The sequence below is a fragment of the Drosophila mojavensis genome, unplaced genomic scaffold (genome assembly GCF_018153725.1).
Source record: "Drosophila mojavensis isolate 15081-1352.22 unplaced genomic scaffold, ASM1815372v1 contig_74, whole genome shotgun sequence".
NCBI lineage: Eukaryota > Metazoa > Arthropoda > Insecta > Diptera > Drosophilidae > Drosophila > Drosophila mojavensis.
In genome coordinates this window covers 15,683,497-15,706,121 of record NW_025318899.1, presented here as the reverse complement: position 1 = coordinate 15,706,121, position 22,625 = coordinate 15,683,497, and the positions used below count along the sequence as shown (strand labels likewise).

General features: G+C 39.8%; 4 protein-coding genes across 12 annotated transcripts in view; 3 read left to right on the top strand and 1 right to left on the bottom strand.

Moving 5' to 3' along the window:
* LOC6582668 (hemicentin-1) overlaps window positions 1–22,625 on the bottom strand; it is a 223,083-nt gene that overhangs the window by 94,171 nt on the left and 106,287 nt on the right. The gene's annotated exons all lie outside the window — the stretch shown is intronic.
* On the top strand, window positions 396–2,978 carry LOC26528375 (mitochondrial sodium/calcium exchanger protein). 3 transcript variants are annotated; one of them, XM_015162553.3, is made up of 8 exons: window positions 396–645; window positions 697–917; window positions 988–1,313; window positions 1,374–1,448; window positions 1,512–2,042; window positions 2,170–2,309; window positions 2,366–2,600; window positions 2,659–2,978. In XM_015162553.3, the coding sequence occupies exons 1-8, from the start codon at window positions 607–609 to the stop codon at window positions 2,943–2,945; spliced, it is 1,854 nt and encodes a 617-aa protein (XP_015018039.2). In that variant the 5' UTR covers window positions 396–606; the 3' UTR covers window positions 2,946–2,978. The 3 variants fall into 3 exon arrangements, with proteins under 3 accessions (XP_015018039.2, XP_032587653.2, XP_043866091.1); XM_032731762.2 differs by having other exon boundaries at window positions 397–645; window positions 711–917; XM_044010156.1 differs by lacking the exon at window positions 396–645 and adding an exon at window positions 679–696 and having other exon boundaries at window positions 792–917.
* LOC122756704 (mitochondrial sodium/calcium exchanger protein-like) lies at window positions 3,433–5,889 on the top strand. The gene is made up of 8 exons (XM_044010155.1): window positions 3,433–3,567; window positions 3,619–3,839; window positions 3,910–4,235; window positions 4,296–4,370; window positions 4,434–4,964; window positions 5,092–5,231; window positions 5,288–5,522; window positions 5,581–5,889. Exons 1-8 carry the CDS (start codon window positions 3,529–3,531, stop codon window positions 5,865–5,867), a joined length of 1,854 nt encoding a protein of 617 aa, XP_043866090.1. The 5' UTR covers window positions 3,433–3,528; the 3' UTR covers window positions 5,868–5,889.
* Window positions 6,495–9,042, top strand: LOC6582664 (mitochondrial sodium/calcium exchanger protein). Its single transcript, XM_002008321.4, has 8 exons — window positions 6,495–6,653; window positions 6,722–6,939; window positions 7,008–7,333; window positions 7,397–7,471; window positions 7,535–8,065; window positions 8,244–8,383; window positions 8,440–8,674; window positions 8,734–9,042. The coding sequence occupies exons 1-8, from the start codon at window positions 6,600–6,602 to the stop codon at window positions 9,018–9,020; spliced, it is 1,866 nt and encodes a 621-aa protein (XP_002008357.2). The 5' UTR covers window positions 6,495–6,599; the 3' UTR covers window positions 9,021–9,042.

Sequence of the window (22,625 nt, the reverse complement as noted above, 5' to 3'; positions counted from 1 at the left end):
AATTTGATTACTTGATCTTTCGCTTTTATTATGGAAATACGTTTTGCTTTTATAAATAAACATATATATACATATATATTAGACCTAGTTAAATTTAGTCAATCCGTTCGCTATATCGGTTGGGCACCTTTTTGCATGTTTTTCAGACTTATGACCTAGAAGACCAGGCAATCGACTGAGTTTTTTTAAGGGTATTTATTGACTGTAGTTCTATACGGCTCATTCCTATCCTCTATTACAAATTATAGTCTTTCTTTTCTATGGCACTCCAATGCGCAAGAATTAGGGACATGCAGCACTCTCCTCTTTTTCTCCGATCACCTCTGCTTTGTCTATACCCTAAATCTTGAAAACTTTGCTCATTCTGCTTCTGATATATCCTACGCATTCATTACAATCTTATTAATTTTACTCCGATAAAAGATATACTATTATTACTACAGCATGTTTTTCATCCATATCTAATTGATTATTGGTGTATAAATCAGGCCTTGCTTTGTTCATAATACGGTTTATTCGATTGAACTTAGTATTTAAAATCAGTTGCTATTTGGAGAACAGTATGAACAGTACAGTAAATATTACCAAAGCAAGCAAATTATCACAATGAATCGAACTTTTTCTTTAGCAGAAGTTTACAGCAAAGTGAGTAGATAATTAAGGATAAACGGTCTTAACTCACTCATACTCACTCAGGTGAGTTGTTTCAGCGTGATGACTGTGAAGCATGAGGATCGTTGCAAATTTGTAAGCGCGGCAGATAATTGCAAACATATCATGAATCTATTTAGATACTACAAGATCATGTATTGCGCTCTGGAAGTCAATGACAGAAGTTCGGAGCTGATTATTATTGTCCTCTACGCTGTGATGGTGTTCTTCTTGATTCTGTGGACCTTGATGCTAATGCAGAAGTTGTAAGAATCCCAACTCAAAAGCTCTGATCAATTTTATTCTTCTAATGAATGGTTGTCTTTTCTTTCTAAGCTTCTGTCAAGTTATAAAGATTCTTACCATTAAGCTGAATTTAAATGAATATTTAGCTGGCATCACTTTAATTGCCATGTGCAACTCATCGCCGGAGCTACTGACGCATCTGATGCCCGTTCGAAGTCTGTCACCGGTGTATTCGATAACCTTGAGTAGCGGGATAACCGTCCTTTCGTTGTCCGGCGGTATTATTTGCTATCTGAGATCGTTTCAGATTAACAACGCGTGCGCAATACGTGATATTCTCTTTCTAGTCTTGTGCAGCGAGTTGGTGCTATACTTTATATTAACAGAAGGACGTACTAGGATATGGGAAGCTGTCGGTAATCTAAATATAATTGTCCAGAATTTTTTATTATCGTACTTAATCATTTATCTTACAGCTCTGATAACATTGTTTTTAACATATGTGATCATTAATGTAATCGATCTGAAACTGTCACGTCTTTACATGGAGAGTAAGTCGCCGAGTAGAACTAGTCAGTGAACGCTTGATGTTAATTTCCAAAAATTTCCCACAGAAGTGAAACGAAAGATTGCCGAAATGAAAACCAGAGATTTGACAATCGGTGATCACCAGGAGCTGAGTAACCTTGAGTTAGAATTCTCTACCTTAGAGATACACAATATGATGGGGCTGCACAACTATCGGCATACCTATTACTACGATAATATGATTCGGAAAAGCTCTTTGCGCAGGTCAACGATTCGTCGGTCTACGCTTGGTCTTGGACGTGTCTCAAAGCCAATTCCACAAGAGAAAGGCATTGACTTGAACAGCACATTCAATATACTCCATAATCCGGACAATCCCAAGAACATGTTCATCTTCAGCGAATTCCGTGAGGCGCTGTGGCCCGTCGATAGAGAGCAATGGCGTCTGAAAGGCTGGTGCGGACGTGGCATACTCTTAATACTCGCCCCTTTATATCTCCTCAGCGTTATCATAATACCAAACCCGGACTATACGGCCGATAAGCATGGCTGGAGCAAGTTGCTCAACTGCATTCAAATAATAATCAGTCCGTTTATTTGTACGTTAATTATTCATGGTAAGTTTTCTTCTCTCTCCTTCTCACTGAACTCGCCTTTACTGCCTCATTTACATTTCTGTTCTGTATATCTACGTATACATATATTTCTCTACTCTTTGTTTCATTCTCGTTTTTCTTATTACAGCTCTTCATCTAAAGGACTATGATGAGTACTCCATGAAGTTTGACTTTATCTATGCCCTATACTCGCTTGCGATTACTGTACCGTTAGCAATAGCTGTGCTCATTCACTCTCGCACAGATAAGCCGCCCGCTTATCATATCGTAATACCCATAATAGGAAAGATATCTATTTTCATTAACTTACTAATATATTGCAGATCTTTGCAATACTTGGCTTCATCATAACAGTTATTATTTTCTCCATCTGTTTTACCGAGGTGCAGGTGCTGTTCTCAATCATTGGTCTGTCTTTTGACTTATCGGAGGACTATGTAGCGATCAGCATTCATGTGCTTGCCGCATCCCTAAGCGATATAATTTTGAATTCATCGCTCGCTAAACAGGGCTACGAGCGAATGGCATTTGCTGCAACTATATCACATCCCATCTTAGGTAGATGTCCAAAATAATAATCTACATTTATGTATTATACCCATCTATGTTGTTTCAGAGTTGACATTGGGCATGGGCTTGGTCTGTTTAGTGAATGCTCATGCTCAGGAAGAGGGCGCAGTCAACTGGCTGATCGGCATACACGGTTATATAATTCTCGTCTTCTATATGATTGCAGTCTTTTCGTACCTGGGCTGGGGCTTGATCTACAACTTCTTCACTCGTCGATCGATGGGAATATACTCATTTATCATATACGCTTTGTTCTGTTTCTATATTATTCTAGCTGAGTTAGAAATTATTTACGATATAACATTTATATCGCCATATATCGAGCCAAAATAAAAATAAAAATATATATTAACAAGAACAGATGTATATAATCGAAATTTTAAATTGACATTTCTAAAACTTAAACGTAATATAACAGCAAAGTATGCGATGTAAAACTCTCGCTGGATACTGTATATGCGAGATGTTCTATATGCGAGTGATACCAAGCACTTACCTTATGTTCAACAGGGTGGATCGACCTGATCTATGTATTATATTAATGAGAAGATTTGAATGAACCATTTAATGTAATATACTTTTATTCTTTTGTATCAATCCTAGCAAAATTCAGAAAAGTACATCAATTTCCGCGATGGTTTAAAGGCGGATCGACCTTTTCCGATTTAGTTAATTTGTAACTCGAAATCTATTGAGCCGATTTTCATGTATTTGGTGTTGTCGGTTAGCCACATTTGTCGGTTAGCCGTATTTTTTCTTCGATCACCACTCCTTTCGCTCATTCTGATTCTGATATTGGCTTTGCTTTTTTAATAATACAGATTAAGTCGAATGAACTTAGTATTTCAAATCAGTTGCTTCTTGAAAAAACATTGAATAGTACAGTTAAAATTATTAAAGCAAGCAAATTATCACAATGAATCGAACTTTTTCTTTAGCAGAAGTTTACAGCAAAGTGAGTAGATAATTATAGATAAACGGTCTTAACTCACTCATACTCACTCAGGTAAGTTGTTTCAGCGTGATGACTGTGAAGCATGAGGATCGTTGCAAATTTGTAAGCGCGGCAGATAATTGCAAACATGTCATGAATCTATTTAGATACTACAAGATCATGTATTGCGCTCTGGAAGTCAATGACAGAAGTTCGGAGCTGATTATTATTGTCCTCTACGCTGTGATGGTGTTCTTCTTGATTCTGTGGACCTTGATGCTAATGCAGAAGTTGTAAGAATCCCAACTCAAAAGCTCTGATCAATTTTATTCTTTTAATGAATGGTTGTCTTTTCTTTCTAAGCTTCTGTCAAGTTATAAAGATTCTTACCATTAAGCTGAATTTAAATGAATATTTAGCTGGCATCACTTTAATTGCCATGTGCAACTCATCGCCGGAGCTACTGACGAATCTGATGCCCGTTCGAAGTCTGTCACCGGTCTATTCGATAGCCTTGAGTAGCGGGATAACCGTCCTTTCGTTGTCCGGCGGTATTATTTGCTATCTGAGATCGTTTCAGATTAACAACGCGTGCGCAATACGTGATATTCTCTTTCTAGTCTTGTGCAGCGAGTTGGTGCTATACTTTATATTAACAGAAGGACGTACTAGGATATGGGAAGCTGTCGGTAATCTAAATATAATTGTCCAGAATTTTTTATTATCGTACTTAATCATTTATCTTACAGCTCTGATAACATTGTTTTTAACATATGTGATCATTAATGTAATCGATCTGAAACTGTCACGTCTTTACATGGAGAGTAAGTCGCCGAGTAGAACTAGTCAGTGAACGCTTGATGTTAATTTCCAAAAATTTCCCACAGAAGTGAAACGAAAGATTGCCGAAATGAAAACCAGAGATTTGACAATCGGTGATCACCAGGAGCTGAGTAACCTTGAGTTAGAATTCTCTGCCTTAGAGATACACAATATGATGGGGCTGCACAACTATCGGTATACGTATTACTACGATAATATGATTCGGAAAAGCTCTTTGCGCAGGTCAACGATTCGTCGGTCTACGCTTGGTCTTGGACGTGTCTCCAAGCCAATTCCACAAGAGAAAGGCATTGACTTGAACAGCACACTCAATATACTCCATAATCCGGACAATCCCAAGAACATGTTCATCTTCAGCGAATTCCGTGAGGCGCTGTGGCCCGTCGATAGAGAGCAATGGCGTCTGAAAGGCTGGTGCGGACGTGGCATACTCTTAATACTCGCCCCTTTATATCTCCTCAGCGTTATCATAATACCAAACCCGGACTATACGGCCGATAAGCATGGCTGGAGCAAGTTGCTCAACTGCATTCAAATAATAATCAGTCCGTTTATTTGTACGTTAATTATTCATGGTAAGTTTTCTTCTCTCTCCTTCTCACTGAACTCGCCTTTACTGCCTCATTTACATTTCTGTTCTGTATATCTACGTATACATATATTTCTCTACTCTTTGTTTCATTCTCGTTTTTCTTATTACAGCTCTTCATCTAAAGGACTATGATGAGTACTCCATGAAGTTTGACTTTATCTATGCCCTATACTCGCTTGCGATTACTGTACCGTTAGCAATAGCTGTGCTCATTCACTCTCGCACAGATAAGCCGCCCGCTTATCATATCGTAATACCCATAATAGGAAAGATATCTATTTTCATTAACTTACTAATATATTGCAGATCTTTGCAATACTTGGCTTCATCATAACAGTTCTTATTTTAACAATCTGTTTCACCGAGATGGAGGTGCTGATCGCAATAATTGGCCTGTCCTTTGACCTGTCGGAGGACTATGTATCGATCAGCATACGCGTGCTTGCCGCATCTCTGAGCGATATAATTGTGAATACGTCGCTCGCTAAACAGGGCTACGAGCGAATGGCATTTGCTGCAACTATATCACATCCCATCTTAGGTAGATGTCCAAAATAATAATCTACATTTATGTATTATACCCATCTATGTTGTTTCAGAGTTGACATTAGGAATGGGCTTGGTCTGTTTAGTGAATGCTCATGCTCAGGAAGAGGGCGCAGTCAACTGGCTGATCGGCATACACGGCTATATAACTCTCGTGTTCTATTTAATTTTAGCTATTTCGTACCTGGGCTGGGGCTTGATCTACAACTTCTTCACTCGTCGATCGATGGGAATATACTCATTTATCATATACGCTTTGTTCTGTCTCTATATTATTCTAGCTGAATTAGAAATCATCTACGATATAACTTTTCTATCGCCATATATCGAGCCACAATAAAAAGAATATATATTATCAATAACAGATGCATATATTTATTCGAAATTGAATTTGTATTTCCAAAGGCCTAAGCGTAAATTCCAAGGTGGCATATTTTTGCTGGATGCAGTATCTATATATGCGACTGATACCAAACATTTACCTAATATTCAACAAGGTGGAATGGCCTTTTCCGTATTAGATATATTATAACTCAACGGCTCAACCGATTTTTATGTATTTGGTAATGGACTTTAATTTTTAGTCAAGTAATTTGCTATGTCGCTTAGTGCCAAACGTCCTTCGGACTGTTACATATATCTTAAGAAAATCTTAACTCATATCTATGTTACCTGCTCCAAAACTCCATATGCCAGTGCACACATACATGCTGATTCCTGTAGTTTAGCATATTAGCACTAAGCTGTTGACAGAGGTAGAGTCAGAGATGTATGTTAATATTAGGCGGGCTCTAATAGATTGCCCCTTCTGAAGTTTTCTTCCTTGCTTTACTTCGATCACCTCTATTGGAGATCCAATAAGAAGCTAAGTGGCCTTCCGTTAAAAATCTAACCCTGACCAGTTATTAGCCTACTCCGAATGTACATCACGTCTACCTCTATTTAATTTATGTTCACAAACCAGGCTTTGCTTTTTCCTTAACACAGTTTTAGTCAAATGAAGTTAGTATTTCAACTCACTTGCTTATTGGAGAGACATTTAATAGTACAGTAAAAAAAAATTACAGAAAATATGGAAACTTTCAGAATGAACCGAACTTTTTCTTTGGCAGAAGTTTACAGCAAGGTGAGTTGAGAATTATAGAGCCGCAGACTATCATAAACAAGCTTCACTCAATCACACTTACTACTCAGGTGAGCTGTTTCAGCGTGATGACTGTGAAGCATGTGGATCGTTGCAAATATGTAACTGCCGCAGAGGACTGCAAACATGCCATGAATCTCTTAAGATACTACAGGATCATGTACTGCGCAATGAAAGTTGATGACAGAAGTTCGGAGATGCTTGTCATTGTCATCTACGCTACAGTAGTATTGATCCTCATACTGTGGGTCATTATACTGGAGAAGTAGTGAGTGGCCCAACTCAAAAGCTCTTATCGATTTTATTCCTCGAATGAAAGGTTCTTTTCTTTCTAAGCTTCAATCATATAGTCAAGATTATTACCATCAAGTTGAATTTAAATGAATATTTAGCTGGCATCACTTTGGTTGCCTTCTGCAACACAGCGCCCGAGATGTTGACGAATGTCATGCCCATTCGCAGCCTGTCACCGGTCTATTCCACAAACATGAGCAGCGGTGTATCCATTCTTTTGTTGTCTAGCGGTACCATTTGCTATCTAAGATCTTTTCAGATTAACAACGCGTGCGCAATACGCGATATTCTCTTTCTAATCCTTAGCAGCGAGTTACTGATTTACTGTATGATTTCAGATGGATTCACGACATTTACGGAATCTTGCGGTAATCTACATAATGACATATTCCTTGATCTCTTCTTATTTTACTTAATAATTAACCTTGCAGTTCTTGTATCAATGTTCTTTATATATGTAATCATTAATGTAATCGATCTAAAACTGTCACGTCTTTACATGGAGAGTAAGTCGCCGAGTAGAACTAGACGTTGAACGCTTGACGTTAATTTCCAAAAATTTCCCACAGAAGTGAAAAGAAAGATTGCCGAAATGAAAACCAGAGATTTGACAATCGAAGATCATGAGGAACTGAGTGACCTTGAGTTAACATTGTCTGCCCTAGAGATACACAATATGATGGGGCTGCACAACTATCGGGATACCTATTACTACGATAATATGGTTCGGAAGAGCTCTTTGCGCAGGTCTACCATTCGTCGGTCTACGCTTGGACTTGGACGAGTCTCCAGGGTGATCCCACAAAAAAAAACTATTGATAAGGCTAGCACACGCAACATACTCCATAATCCGGACAATCCCAAGAACATGTTCATCTTCAGCGAATTCCGTGAGGCGCTGTGGCCCGTCGATAGAGAGCAATGGCGTCTGAAAGGCTGGTGCGGACGTGGCATACTCTTATTACTCGCCCCTTTATATCTCCTCAGCGTTATCATAATACCAAACCCGGACTATACGGCCGATAAGCATGGCTGGAGCAAGTTGCTCAACTGCATTCAAATAATAATCAGTCCGTTTATTTGTACGTTAGTTATTCATGGTAAGTTCATTTGTATATGCCCAAGATATCTGTATCTTGTTTTTTGTATCTTGTATCTGGTATACCTTCCTTCTCTCTTTTACTCAATGAACTTTACATTCCTGCCTCTATTACCTTCATGTTCTCTATATTTATAGTAACATATATTTCTCTACTCTTCCTTTCTTTCTAATTATAGCTCTTTTTCTAAAGTCCTATGATGAATACTCAATGAAATTCGACTTTACCTATGCTCTATATTCGTTAGGAATTACTGTGCCTTTGGCAATTGCTGTGTTTCTTCACTCTCGCACCGATAAGCCGCCTGCTTATCATTTCGTAAGACCCATAACTTGTGATGCCTCTATTTGTATTAATTTTCTAATTCATTTCAGATCTTTGCTGTAATTGGCTTCAGTACTACACTCATCATTATGATGCTCTGTGTTTGCGAGGTGGGGGTGCTATTCGCAATCATTGGCCTGTCCTTTAACCTGTCGGAGGACTATGTAGCGATCAGCATTCAGGTGCTTGCGACGACCGTGGGCGATGTAATTGTGAATTCATCGCTCGCCAAACAGGGCTACGAGCGAATGGCATTGGCTGCGACTTTTGCTCATCCCATTTTAGGTATGACTTCATAGTAATACATATATATTTTAAGTTTCAAACACCGTATATCACTTTAGAATTGACATTGGGCATGGGTTTGATCTGCTTATTGAATGAACATGTTCGAGTGAAGGGTACAGCCAACTGGATGGTCGGCATGCACGGCTATATAGCACACGTCTTCTATATGATTGCAGTATTTTCGTACCTGGCCTGGGGCTTGATCTACAACTTCTTCACGCGTCGCTCGATCGGAATATTCTCATATATCATATACGCCTTGTTCTGTCTCTATGTTTTTTTAGCTGAATTTGAATTTATCTACGATATGACATATTTATCTTCATACATTGAGCCAAAATAAAAATTCTCAAAATTTAACGAAACCATATGTATATTTTTATAATGTATTTGTTTTAAATCTAAATTCATAATTCCAATTATTCTTGACAAATGTACAATAGAATGAATGCTGTGGTATCAGATTCTTTCTGGTTGCAATATCTATATGAGAAGGAGCTCAAACACTTACCTCGTATTCAACGAGGTGGATCTGCCTGGTCTACATATGCTAACAAATAATCTATCTATCTGACGTAATAAAAACAATACTATTGGGGACTGAGTACTGTTGGATCAAAAATGTAGGGATTTTTGAACTCGATACGAAATCAAAATTAATAGCAATAAATACATATATAATATTTTAAATTTATTTTAAAATGTTGGGTTTGTCATGAAGTTTTTTGTGCTCAACAGTACTACTAATAATATTTATATATTATTTGCATATGTAATATATATGTATATATAGCTACATCGTAAGTTAAGTATATGTCCTTCTAGATTCAACAATTTATTTACATGATAAACAAACAATATTTACTCAATGAAAAGAAAAACCAAATTGGATCGTCCCTGTGTATGTACACGATTTACAGATGGGATCTACATGTGGTCATAATCTACGGCCACCCAAAGACATAGAGGGAATGGAATACGAATTTCAAGTTCAGCCAAAATATGTGTATCTGAACAGTATATTAAAAGCAGTGCGGCGGAATATATATGTGGGTCAGAGAATAGAACAAACAAACATTAATTAGCTAAAATGTCTGGAAAGCGACCAAAAAAGCAAAACTAAATAACATTCAAAGATCTTACAGTTCAATACAGCGAGAGAGTGCGAGTGACCGAGCAAGCGAGGTAAGAGGAAGAGGGTTAATCGCATGGCATTTATTTTTGGCGCTTGACAAAGGACAAAAAGAGACAAGAGAACAGCAAAGAGCACAGAAATAACAACAACAATAAAGAGGTCTGGCTGGCCGGCAGCCAAAGCAAACGTGCGCACGTAGATAAAAGTAGATACTCTCCATAAAACTCTACACAGCTGAGAGGTAGAGAGAGAGAGAGAAAGAGCGAGCGGGCGTCAGCGCCAGAGAGTGCGTCGCTGCTGGCGTCAGCAGCAGCAGGCGAATGAGCGTAGCAAAACAAAAAGCCAACAAACGGCAGCAGCACGACTCGGCGTCTTCTTATATTACAAATGCTGGCAACAAAAAAAGCAAAAAGGCGGCAGCGGCAGCGGCGTCTGACACCTGTGCGTGTGTGCTAGCCCCTTCACCTGCCACGCTGCCCTTGCTTATCGACTCGTTTATTAATGAGACATACGGCCACTGCTGTTGCTGCTGCTGCTGCCGTTGCTGCTGCCACGCGCGCTCTTACGCAGTTGCACGCAGGTGTTTACCAGGTAGCTACAATAACAAGAGGTTTCTGCTCTCAGGTATCGGCAGCACTGCGATCTGCAGCAGCCCCTCGTTGGCTAATTGAGTGTGTGGCTGACTCTTATATTATTGAAGTGTGTGTGCGTGTGCTTTGCCTTATTGTTTTTGTTTTCCTCTTCTTTGGCTGGCTCTCGGGATAATCCCCCGCGCTTTAGTTTGGCAGCCGTCCATGCAAAGCAGATGCTGGGCGACTCTGAGTTCAATATGCTGGCAATGTGAGCACAGCTGTCTTCACTTTGTTTTATCCCCCTGCCTGGTGTATTATAATTTTATCATAAATTCTGGGCACAGACAGAACTGTCTCAGAGTGGATTCAATTGCTGTGGAACATAAGCTGTACGTAAGTGTGTGGAATCTGTGCATTGAGCGCTGCTGCTGCAGAGCCAGAGCGAGTGCGAGAGCGAGAGCGAGCATTGTCAATGCCTATGAGCGCTAATGCCATTGGCTGCAGCACTGACGATCCCGTTAGGCCACTCTTGAGTGTGTGAGAGAGAGCGTGAGAGAGCTATTGTTTGTGTAACCTGTGATTCCGCTAGTTGAATGGTATATGAGAGAAATACGCTTGGAATATGAAAGTCATTTCTTAAATAAAATCCACATATTTGAAATAGATAAGGTATTATATTATGCTATTAAACCAGAAAAGAGTTTCTGCAATCTAACAGTAAAGTAAAACCACGCCAAAAACGAAACTCAAAATGGAAATAGTTTCTCAACTGGGATCATTCCAGTTACTTAAAACGTACTTAGCCTTTTAGGCAGCTAATTCAATTGCCACAAAAGTGGGAATTTAACTTTTAATCTTTTTGTTTTACCTTTTTTTTTTTGCTTTTATTTTGTTAGGTGAGCAGAACTTGCCAAAAGCCAACGAAAATGCCGTGAAAATTAAGGAAAACTGAAACCTTGAGGCAGTCCAGCCACTCCCACCCACCTACGCACCCACCTGCCAAGCAGAAATGCCAAGAGAGTGCGAATTGATGGCAAAGCGTGAGCCTGGGGTAGGGTTAGCACTAGCCCTGGATAGGGTCTTGGTGCCCCAATGTGAATTGCTGTGTGTGTGTGTTTGCGATATGTCTGCCGAGTTGTCGGAGGTTGTCGAGCGAACTGTTGGCAATGTTCGCGCTTCGTTAGCTTTAATTTCAGTAATTTGCAGCGACGATTTGGCCCAAAAGGCGGCCAGACGACGTTAAAACAAAAGTGTAGCAAAAAACGTCGCGACATTTTCACGAATCAAGACGCACAGCAGAAACGTAAAGCAAAAGAAAATCAAGGCCTTATATTGGGACTTGGATTGTGCAAGAAGATATCCAGGAATTATTTCTGAAGAGAGTTGTGCTTCTTCTCATGAGAGGAATAAAGTAAATTTTAACTAAAAGAATTTTTATATTTTATGAATTTTATATAAATTTTATATAAATATTTTATATGGAGATTATAATATGATTATGAGCTTTATTTATTATTATATTTAATGCCTTATTGTAGATATATTTTACATATATGTATATTTAATGTAATGTAATATTTCTTCTCTGTTTCTATTCTATTTTCTTAGTCTGTCACAAATTTATTCTCAATTCCAGAGGACTCTTTCCCTTTATGGCTACAGGGTATGTGGCACCCAAAAGGACGTCACCCACAAGGCAACTGGGAAAACTTTCGCTCTCGCCCAGGTAAACTGAGACGTTTCTTGAGCAGGCGGTTACCCTTATTCCTCCCTCCCCCTCCCTCCCCCTCACTCGTCCTGCCAATAATGCCGCACAATGCTCAGCTGCGCTGCACACCTCTTGCTAAATATTTAATGACCAATGGAGTCGAGACGAAGTCGCAGCTAAATTCCGAATTCGCAGCGAGTTGAAGTGGAAGTTGGGAGTTTTGTGAGCGAACGGAGCCGTGCGCTGTAATTGCAAAATGTTTTGCAATGGAATTTTATTTACATTTTCCATGAGCTGCACAAGAAGACGTCTAGTGGGCTCCTTAAACTCTCCCTCTCTCTCTCTCGCCCTCTCTATCACCGTCTCTCTTTCACTGTTTTGGGCTGAATTCCAATGCGATTTTCATTCGTTTCATTTGAAAGCTTTTCATTTCGCGTTTTGTTTCCTTTTCTGCACTCGCCTCGCCTCCCTCCGTAATGAAGTGTACGAATTTGCTAAAAAGCTGGATTTCCGTTTCCCTGTCTTCCTCTTCCATCGCGCGCGACTGTGTATGTGTGTGTGTGTGTGCGAGTATATATATGAGATTCTTAACGAGTTTAGGTTCGCATGTATTGCTCGAGCAACTCCGTCTAAAGGCTTACCAAATGTTGTCTGAGAAATTGTGCAAAACGAGGAATCTCAGCGCCCGGGCTGCCTAACGGAGCCAAAAATAAAAATAAAAGGAGTATCTGCTTTCGTTTTGTTGCTAATGATGGCTGTAGACTGAGCGAGCCAGAGAAGTGGATGAAGAAATATGTATGTATGTAATACGAACCTAATCGAGTCATCGTCGAGCATAAGAACTTATATAAATCAAATAATGTTGAAGCTTGAAAGGTAAACAGCTTCTGCTCTTGATTCGTAAATTGATGTAAGGCACTGATGAGCTACAGCAGGAAGTTGTAAATAGAAATAGAAATCAAGAGAGATGGATCATGTGATATAAATGTATGTGTATATGTACATTTGATATAGAGTGTCCAGCAATAGAACTAATGCTGTAACTATCAAAGTCTATTCTTATATTATACTTGAATTGTTCTGTTACTCTTCTACTAATACTCTCATATTAACTCTACAGTCTAAGGATGTACTTAAAAAAAATATGAGAGATGAGTACTTGATCATTGGAGTATTAGAGTATTTTGTATTAGAGTAGAAGAGTAGTAGACAGACTTATACTCTAATATACTAATACTAATATAACGAATTACTCAAACATTCCACAATTCTTATAGTCGTTTCCTCGCATCATCTTACATTTCTCTCAATCTTATTCACAAACTCATTTACTCTGATACTATTTTATTTCTCATATACTCTATAACCTACTCTAACTCACACTCTTCTACTTTATACTTTTTTTTCGGGGTATTCCCTTGCGATTCTCACTTATTGTTTATTCAGGCTCATTTTGCGAACTTCTAAGGGTAGTGAGGCTATTTACTGTTGTCTCTCTTTTTTAAGTCCAGCTGAATGTGTATATTTCTGCTGCAGTTAAATAACATCTAATCAAAGTCGTGCCAGATATTTGCCTTAGTTGTTCAATGCAAATAACAGCAACTGCGACGGCCATGTCATGGAATCCTTTTGTTGCATATGCCCCATTCGTTCCAGTTCGCCTCCTTCGTCCTTTAGCTTCCTCCCCACACACAATTGGTTACTCTTCAATCTAAGCCAATTGTTCCATGGCTAGCAATTGTTCGGCTCTAACCAGAACAGATGTCAGACAGGGACATGGCCAAAGAGAAGGGGCGAGCGGAAGAGGGACTGGGCTAAAGAAGGACATGGCCACTGGCGGTTGACATGATGACGTGTGTAATGAGCAAACAAATACGCGCGATGCAGCTAGAGAGAAAAAAGTTGAATAAAGCAACAACAAGAGCAACAACAACGACAACGACAACAAAAAGCGCAAATACAAATAAATAATAAAACAAATAGCAGCTACAATAACAATGCCCGTCTGACATATCCTGCAGCAACGAAATAACAACAAGCAGCAGGGAAAAATCACTAATGAATCCGGCAAATGTTTTTAGCTTGCAACTCCACGTTGCAGTTGCATGCGGAATGAATGGAAAATGAAATTGTTGCCAGTTCCCAGTTGTAAAAACAGAAAGCAAAAAGCAGAAAGTCGAGGCAATTGATGAACTGACTAATGCCCTCTAAGGACTTTATGATGATTTAGTAAATTAATATTGGACCATCTTTTCATTTAAACATAGAAATATAACTACAGCAAATATTCTGTATATAGATAGACCCCAAGCTGCTAGGGTTTACTTATAGAGAAGGTGTATAAATATTATAGAGAAAGTTTCTTAACTTCACTTTGATGATAAATATCGTAAATCATTTCGACTAATATATTTAAATTTTATAAGCACAACACAGTTCGGAATGTAGAAGAGACTCCTTAAAACAAAACAAAAATCAATAAAATAAATATAGATGAAATTCCTTTTGATTTTGGGGCTCAGATTTTTAATTAAATGCATATACCCTTAGCTTTTTCTGTGCAGGGTATAATGAATGGAGTTACCAGACAACAGAACCGGAAAAAATACTGCACTCTTTAATCCCTAATGTCAGTTCACGTTCAATGGAGTCGAGCTTGAGCTACTCCTAGCCTGCGCTGCCCTCTGCCTCCTGCCTCCTGCCTCCTGCATCTCATTCCATTTATGTTGTTGTTATATTGTGGTCGCTACGCTGTGCCATTTCTTTGGCCAACTCTTCGGCGACCTTTTCATATTATTTTCAATTTTTTTTCCCGGGATCTACACATTGCAACGGATGCGCCATGTCCGGCGCTTGTAACCGGAATAATAGCAACGGCAACAACAGCAACGAATTCCCCTGTTGTGGTTGTTTTTTTATTTACTTTATTTTTATTTAATTAAAAACCAAAAAACAATCCAATGCGCCGCTACTAACTTGGCAAATAACTGTAAATGCATATATACTATATGTATATTATTATTTCTCTTAAAATTTGTCGTTAATATGTTTTTAAAATTCAATTCTTTTTAATTTTTCGTCATTTTGTATGCAAATTTGTGAGACTCTCTTTTTCTATTTCTCTCTCTCTCTTTCTCCCTCTTACTCGCTATTGCTTGTCTGCCTCATTTAAATGTAAAAAGGATTAAAGTTTATTGCGGTCGGGCGGGGGCGTGCTGGGCGTGGGCGTGGTTGCGGCTGAAGTACGCTCCTTATGCCATTCGGAAGTTGAAGTAATTGTTGGAATTGCACATTTGTGTGTTTTAATTGTTGAAATTATGCAGAGGCCTAAAACGAAGAGGGTGGACCGAAAAGTTTTTCCAAAAAAGGGGTGCTACCCTTGCTTGCTTGCCTGCCTGCCTGCCTGCCTGGTGGAAACGACCAACGTGCGCTTGTTGTTTTTATGAGTTTTCACGCAAGTGGGCGGCATGCCAAGTGGGGGCGTGGCACTTGAAGCGCTGGCAATAAGCAGCATTGTTGGTTTTAAGTTTCGGCTCCTTCATTTCATTCTTATTTTTAGTCAGCCAAAAAAGTTTGTTTCATTTTGATGAAGCAGCAGGCAAAATAAATAAAAAAAAATTTTTTAAATGTGTTGAATATGAAGCAGTCAAATTGTAGGAGAAACAAAGGGTTTAACCAACACCTGAAATAGAAGACTGCAGCTGCCTACTTTATTAGCTGAATGACCAATGCTGATTGCTGCAGCACTCAAAAGCTGATTGGTATGCAAGAGCCATTGCTTCTTCGAGAAGTATATTAAATCTAGTTTTTAATTAAAATAAAAAAAATACCTTGGGCATCAAAGAACGTCAGCTTACCTGAAATTAAAGAATAAAAACATTAATTAGTTAAATTTATTTATTAAAAAAATATTTTAAAAATTCTATACATAATATTTCACATTTATTATGAAAACTAGAGCAGCGCTGACCTTTTGCTTTGCTACTGAAGGTCAAAAAGTGGCATAAATAGACTTGAGACTCTACATCTCTCTTTCATGGCGCTCCACAAATAGATGTCTGCCCCGCAGGTACATCAGGCGCAATCAAAGCGAGGTACATGAAAGATTTATGTGATGCTGCTAAGAAAAGAGCAAGGGACTGCAAATTGTATACTGGGGTAAGTCCCTAGTACCAGCTACTATTTGTGAGTGTATCTTCGCTATGAGCAGCTTTAATGCTCTCAAAGCCGATGCCAATGGGCTTCATTGCTTTTTATTTTATTTCATTTTATTCTGTGGATCCCATGTTCTTTTGAGTGGGGGCTCTCTCTGGCAACGCGCGCTCTGACCATAAGCTGACCGAATTCGAGCCGCGGGCTAGTTTTCAGTTGAATACATTAAAAATTCGTAAAAGAAATAAAACTTCACGCAGGACAGAGCTCATTAAATGCACCCACGAACCGGGCATACTTATGTTACTGGGCGTGGCATGGGCAAAGGGGGGCAGGGACTGAGGGTTTTCCTACGAACATAAATCAAAATGCGCGCGTCTGTGAACTTAAAAAGCACGTGCGCCATAAGGAAGTGGTTGGAGTATGAAGTGTAGAGGGAGATAAACTCAATGTGGGGACTAACGGCTGAGTCTGATATAATTAAGCATCATAACTCGAGGGATATTTGTGTGGATGCTCGGGAATGGGGATGAGGCAGGGCGTCTGTGGATGAGCCAGGAAATGAGCAAAAGCTGCTGCGACGAGCACGAAAGTTAATCAAAACTTGTTGTTGTTGCTGTTGCCTCACTGTACGGCAAATAAAGTTTTATGTAGTGCAAAAACGTTATAAACTTTCCACAAAACAAAAGCAACTCGAAAGGTAGCAAACAAAGAAATTCAAAAAAAAAAAAAAAAACACACACACACACAAAACAAAATGCCGAAACAAAAGAAAACATTCAATAATATTATGAAAATTTGTTGGGAGAGCAGTGAGATACCCTCTATATGATTAAAGAGTATAGAGTAAAAGAATGAAATGTGGGCAGAGAGAGAGAGAGAGAGAGAGAAAGTGAGGCAAATAGAGAGAGATTCATAACGAAAACGAGAAATAGAGAGAGAGAGGAGATAAGACGCGAAAAGAAGACAGTCCGAAAAATGTAAAAAAAGAAAGAGAGAGAAGAAGAAATAAGAAACCGGATAAATCAACAGCCAGAAGAGGTAGATGAGAACAAGAGAACCATTAAGATGATAACCATCTTTTAAATCTTCAGCTTAAAGTCTCCTAAATCAGTGCACTCATAGAACAGAATCAAAACTCAACAACTACAGGGTATTCAAACAGCCGGCAATGCAAGCCTATCTGAAAGCCTGTAATGTATTCCTGTTGAGATTTTGCTGAATCGTATGATTCTCATTTGAAATTTGAAGTGGAGCATAGGAAACATGCACATTAATTTAAAGCTTAATATATAATAAACGTAATTGCAGACGACGTCAGTCTACGAGCTGGACAATGGATGTAACGGGCATAGCTTGACAGCCAGAGAATGAGAGAGGGCGGGAGAGAGAGAGAGAGAGAGAGAGAGAAGGGGAAGCGAAAGTGCTGCAGGCTAAGCCAAATTGGTTGCTTGAATGGTTGACAACATGTCCTCGGCATCGTCAACGTCGACTCCTGTTTGATGTAGTCGCAGAAATTCCGGACGCAGACGACGCGCCGTTCGTTCGTGGGTTCGAGCCGGGGTTTCCCTTTTGCCTCGTGCACCTTCCGTTGACAAGCAAAAGGAAAGTTTTTGGTGAAAAGGGATCCGAATGCCCGCCGGCCGCTAAAAATACAGACAAAAGAAAACCGAACTGTCAGAATGCGGAGGGCGGATAGCAAGGCAGGAGGACGGAAGGCCTGAAGGGTATGAGGGGAAGACGGAGGTCAGGTGTTTCTTTGGGGGCGCCTAAGAAAACGAAAAGGAAAACATGATGCAAATGTTATTGTATTGTTTTTGAAGTTGGAAGACGTCAGCCGAGGGAGCAGCACACAAACAAAAGGTAAAAGTTCAAGCTGTTGTCGGGGGAGGTACAAATTTTGGCACGTTCGCCCCATTTTGATGGGCGTGGCAGCAACGGTCAGCGCAAAGCGTTATAATGAGCCAGCTTTTGTTTTAGGCCAACTAATAGGCTAATTATATACGTATTGACGGGCAGTTGAGTCATAAGAAGGGCTGCCAGAGGTGTTGTGGGTGCACAAAAGGGTTGTGCAGGTGAGTCTCATCAGGTGGCGAAAATGTGAGAGTGGTACAAAAAATATATATTGTATTGTATCTGTTATTCTTATATTTAACTGATGTAAAACAATTTCGACGTGTTTTAGCGGTAAGCCTAGCTATTTTTAGCGGTAAGACGAGCCCTGAAGAAAGTACACCCATCCATTGTATCTAATTTAAATAAGCATTGTTGTCATTTACATAAAATCTAATTAGTAGCTATCGCAGCAGGAGTCGTCTCTTCCTCACACACACACACACACACACACACACACACACACACACACACACACACACACACACACACACACACACACACAATTACAATCGCATCAGCACACAGAGGAAAAAAACATAGCATATTTAGCAGGGCCTGCACTCAGCGCTCTGTCTTTCTCTCTGTCTCTCTCTCTCACACACACACACACGCTCGCTGTGCTGTCATATCATGTGCACATCACATCAATTTGCAAAAAGAAATGAAATGGCAAGTGGCAGCCACTTAAGCCACATATCGCAACGAGAGTAGCTGAAAGGGGAGTAAAACAGAGGAGAGCAGGAGGCAGCAGAAGGCAGCAGGAGGAGGCAGGCAGGCAGGGCAAAAGGCAGTCAAGTGTGTTTGCTTGTTTAAGCGAAACTCAGAGCGAATCTGAATGAGTACGTGCGTTACGCTGCCTGTCAATTGCAGTTGTTCGAGCAGTGCCTAACACGCCCACGCCCACAATTGACGCCCTGCCCTCGCACCTTTCAATCGGCAGCCGTACGCAAATCAATTTGTGCGCGATTTCTGTGATATTTTCTTTTTACTTTTTGCTTTGGCCAACAAATCGAGAAATATCCCGTTGGCAGGACAAACTGAAGGTTTTTTCTGCTAGCTGGCAGCGGGTCGTGCTGCTGCTGCTCCAGCTCCTGCTCCGGCTCCTGCTGCTGCTGCTGCTGCTGGGCGTCGACTGTTTACCGCTTAATGATGTTTGTCGGCTGTCGAACGCGCGCGTAAATTGGAATACGTGCTACCCACACACCCGTACCCCAGCTCTGTCCCTTTCTCTCTATCTCCCTCTCCCACTCTCGCTCTTCCTACCCAGGCTGTTCTGCATGTCCTGGCATGCAAATTTCAATGTATGTAAATCGTATGCTTCGCGCAACGCCTACGTCTCTGGCGCTCCATTTGCATACAAGAGCTCTACATGTGTTAAAGTCCGCCCGGAAACACATTGCCTCACACTCTCTATCACTCTCCGGCTCTCCCACTCTCCCGCTCCCCCACTCTCTCTCCCCCTCCCGCTCTGTCTCGCTGAGTCTGTCTCTTAATCCTTTTTGCGCGCATTAAAAGCTTGGCCCGAAAAAATTGCTCGTAGACCTCGTCGCATTGGATTTCTCTGTAAAGCATTATACAAATTTTATGCGTGTCTTTCTCTTATGAGCCAGCCGCCCCCTCGACCCGCCTCTCGCCTACTACAACTCATTTATCCGTTGTACGGTCTAGCTGTATTATTTTTGGTTGCCATGCCTGCGGTTTCCTTTTTTTGTGCTTTCTTCCTTTCTTGTTGTTGTTGTTGTTGCTGCTGTTGCTGTTGTTGTTGTTTTCTGCTCAACGCTTGACTGACAGCCAGACATCAAAATCAGCTTAGGGAATTTTCGCTTAATAGAAAATTTACAATGTTGTCCTGGCCATGTTGAGCGTCCTTGATATCCTCTGGCTGGCGTTTGAATTTAATTACGACCTCAGCCCGGCGGCGGCTTAAAGCGTGTAATTAGTGCGACATATAATTGAAAAGCACTCAAATGATATGGCCAGAGCCAGAGCGTGTCCTGCATGATGTCCTGCCTGGACGCATGTCCTGTCTGCGCCACATTACCTGTGTAGTCGCATTTGAAAGGACAGCGCTTCAAATAAAAAATTAAATAAAGATTATCATACAAATAATACAAAAATAAAAAATCGAATGAGTTTATTTTAAAAACTTAATTGGAAAACACACAGCTCGAGCTGAACGAAACGAAATGTTATTAAAATTAATTGATCAAATTAAATGAGTAAAGGAATTTAATTAGACTTCATAAGCAGACACACAAAAGCGAGATTGCAAATGTAATAATAAATAAATGCATATATGAAATAATTAATATTCATATATAGAATGAATAAGCCTTGAATTGATTGAGCCGGCTTTAAGTTCCGTTCCGAGCCGAACAGCTGTTGGCTGTCATATTGATGGCAGCCCTACCTGATTCCATTTTCTACACATTTCAATTCAATTGCTTGCTCCATTTCTGTGGCAAATGCATTTTCGATTCAATAAACTCAGCCCAGCACACACAATTTTTGGTCACAAAAGCAGCAGCAGCTGCAGCAAAAATTAATTTCACTTGAGAGAATAATAAGAAGAAGATGAAGGAAAAGATGACGAAGAAACCAGAAGGATACGAAGAATGAGAAGGAGAGAGAAGGAGATGGAGATGGAGAATACCGAGAGCTGTTTCAATAAATCGCTGTCCAAGCCAAGGGCCAGCCTTGCAATTTCTTAAAGGCTCTGTCCGAAATGCAGCTCCTTTGCGCTGCGCATTAATATCTATATACATTTTTCATCTCTTGCAATGTGGACAATGCAAACAAGTAGGACATGGTCACAGAGCGAGTGAAAGACTACGAAATACCCTCTAGAATTGTCGTAGGAAGCTAAAGGGATTTTTGCTGAAAATTCTATTGAAAAGAAGTTGAGTTATCAAAAATAAAATATAATTATTAAATGATAATTTTATAAAATAAATAAAACGACATTATTAAATAAATTGTACTTCAAAATTTAAATTAATATGGAATTAATTATTATTATTATTTTTTTATTTATTTACTTTTTAATTTTTTATTTTATTTTATTTTATTTTTTTTTTTAAAGCTTACTGAAAGATAATACTAGTAATAGTAGAAATGTAATATTATTACATGTGATTTAAACATTTTTTTAATAAACAGACTTTCGCTTCAATATAAAAAAAAAAAAAAATCCTATTCAAGGAAATTTATATTCTTATGTTTTATTAAAGTTGTTTTAAAATTTTACTATATTAAATTAATAATTTCAATTGATTTTCATTTCATAATCATAATCTCAATAGTTTCATAAGACGCTGCACGATTTGTATACAGGGTATAGCACAGCTGGCTGGCTGCCTTGAGATATTTCAATGTCGAGCTGATGGCAGTTTCGTGTTGACTTCAGCTCAGGACTTTCACTTTGTCAGCGCCCAAAAGTTCCGAGCTCTTAATTGAGCAGAGGCGGCAGCTGCTGCGGGGCACTTTAAACTTAAAGCCAACAAGTCACAAGCAGCAGCCACCCAGCTCAGCGCAGCTCAGCTCAGCTCAGTTCAGTTGGCCAACAGCTCGGCCCATTTAATTAGCCCAATTAATGCGCACTCACGTCGCGACGCGTTCAAATTGGCGCAGAGTCCATGAGTTCATTTGGCCGTCTGCTCCTGCTCCTGCTGCTCCTGCTGCTGCTGCCTTCGACGCCCCCATTTGCAGCGAAAGGTTTATTTGCATTAAACTGTCAAATTAATTGACAATGGCAATAGCTGAGAATCTGCTTTGGCGCGCTGCACTCGGCCATCGCCCGGGGCTGTGGCCCAAAGCCAGCTAAAAATGTGGCTGAAATCGGAGTCGGCTAATTAACAGCGAATAGCCAATGCAGTCTGAATGAAGCTAACGGAATCTAACAGCCAGCTGAGTCGATTTTATCAAAGTTAATTCGACGGAAAGTTGTCAATAGAAAGAGCTGCAGCAAAAATATAAAAAGTGGGCGGGCTTGAAAATGGGAGAGTCAGAGTTCAAGAAAACTCTTTAAACTAGCTCTTACTTCTCTTATTGAGCTTTAGCTCAACTCAAACTAAACCCATTCACTCAGCTAACAATCAATACTTATCCAAAGTTTTGTAGCTGCTTTGATCAAATATTCGCATACACCTGTATATTCTCACACTCACCTGGCTGACTGACTGACTGACTGACTGCTTTGTTCATTTGCATTAGCTGCGACACGTCTTTTATCCATGTCAAAGTACGAACAACAAAACGCATTACACGAAACTCAATTTTCAATAATTTTTAGCACAACTTTTTGGAAAACCAAACAAAAATAACAATCATTAAGAGAGAGAGGGAGTGACTGAGTATGAAGGGTGAGAGAGAGAGGGAGGGCACTTCAACTTGCGCTCATTTGCATCTGATTAAAAATAACAAACAGAAGAAGAAGCAGCAGAAGAGGGGCAAGCGAAAAAACTTTCCCAGTTACTCGAAATGCTG

Coding starts and splice junctions, on each gene's coding strand:
- LOC26528375 (XM_015162553.3), top strand. CDS start 607: ATGAATCGAACTTTTTCTTTAGCAGAAGTTTACAGCAAA. Junction 646..696: donor TAGCAGAAGTTTACAGCAAA/GTGAGTAGATAA, acceptor ATACTCACTCAG/GTGAGTTGTTTCAGCGTGAT. Junction 2,310..2,365: donor AGCCGCCCGCTTATCATATC/GTAATACCCATA, acceptor AATATATTGCAG/ATCTTTGCAATACTTGGCTT.
- LOC122756704 (XM_044010155.1), top strand. CDS start 3,529: ATGAATCGAACTTTTTCTTTAGCAGAAGTTTACAGCAAA. Junction 3,840..3,909: donor TTGATGCTAATGCAGAAGTT/GTAAGAATCCCA, acceptor TTTCTTTCTAAG/CTTCTGTCAAGTTATAAAGA. Junction 4,371..4,433: donor GTCACGTCTTTACATGGAGA/GTAAGTCGCCGA, acceptor AATTTCCCACAG/AAGTGAAACGAAAGATTGCC.
- LOC6582664 (XM_002008321.4), top strand. CDS start 6,600: ATGGAAACTTTCAGAATGAACCGAACTTTTTCTTTGGCAGAAGTTTAC. Junction 6,940..7,007: donor GTCATTATACTGGAGAAGTA/GTGAGTGGCCCA, acceptor TTTCTTTCTAAG/CTTCAATCATATAGTCAAGA. Junction 8,384..8,439: donor AGCCGCCTGCTTATCATTTC/GTAAGACCCATA, acceptor AATTCATTTCAG/ATCTTTGCTGTAATTGGCTT.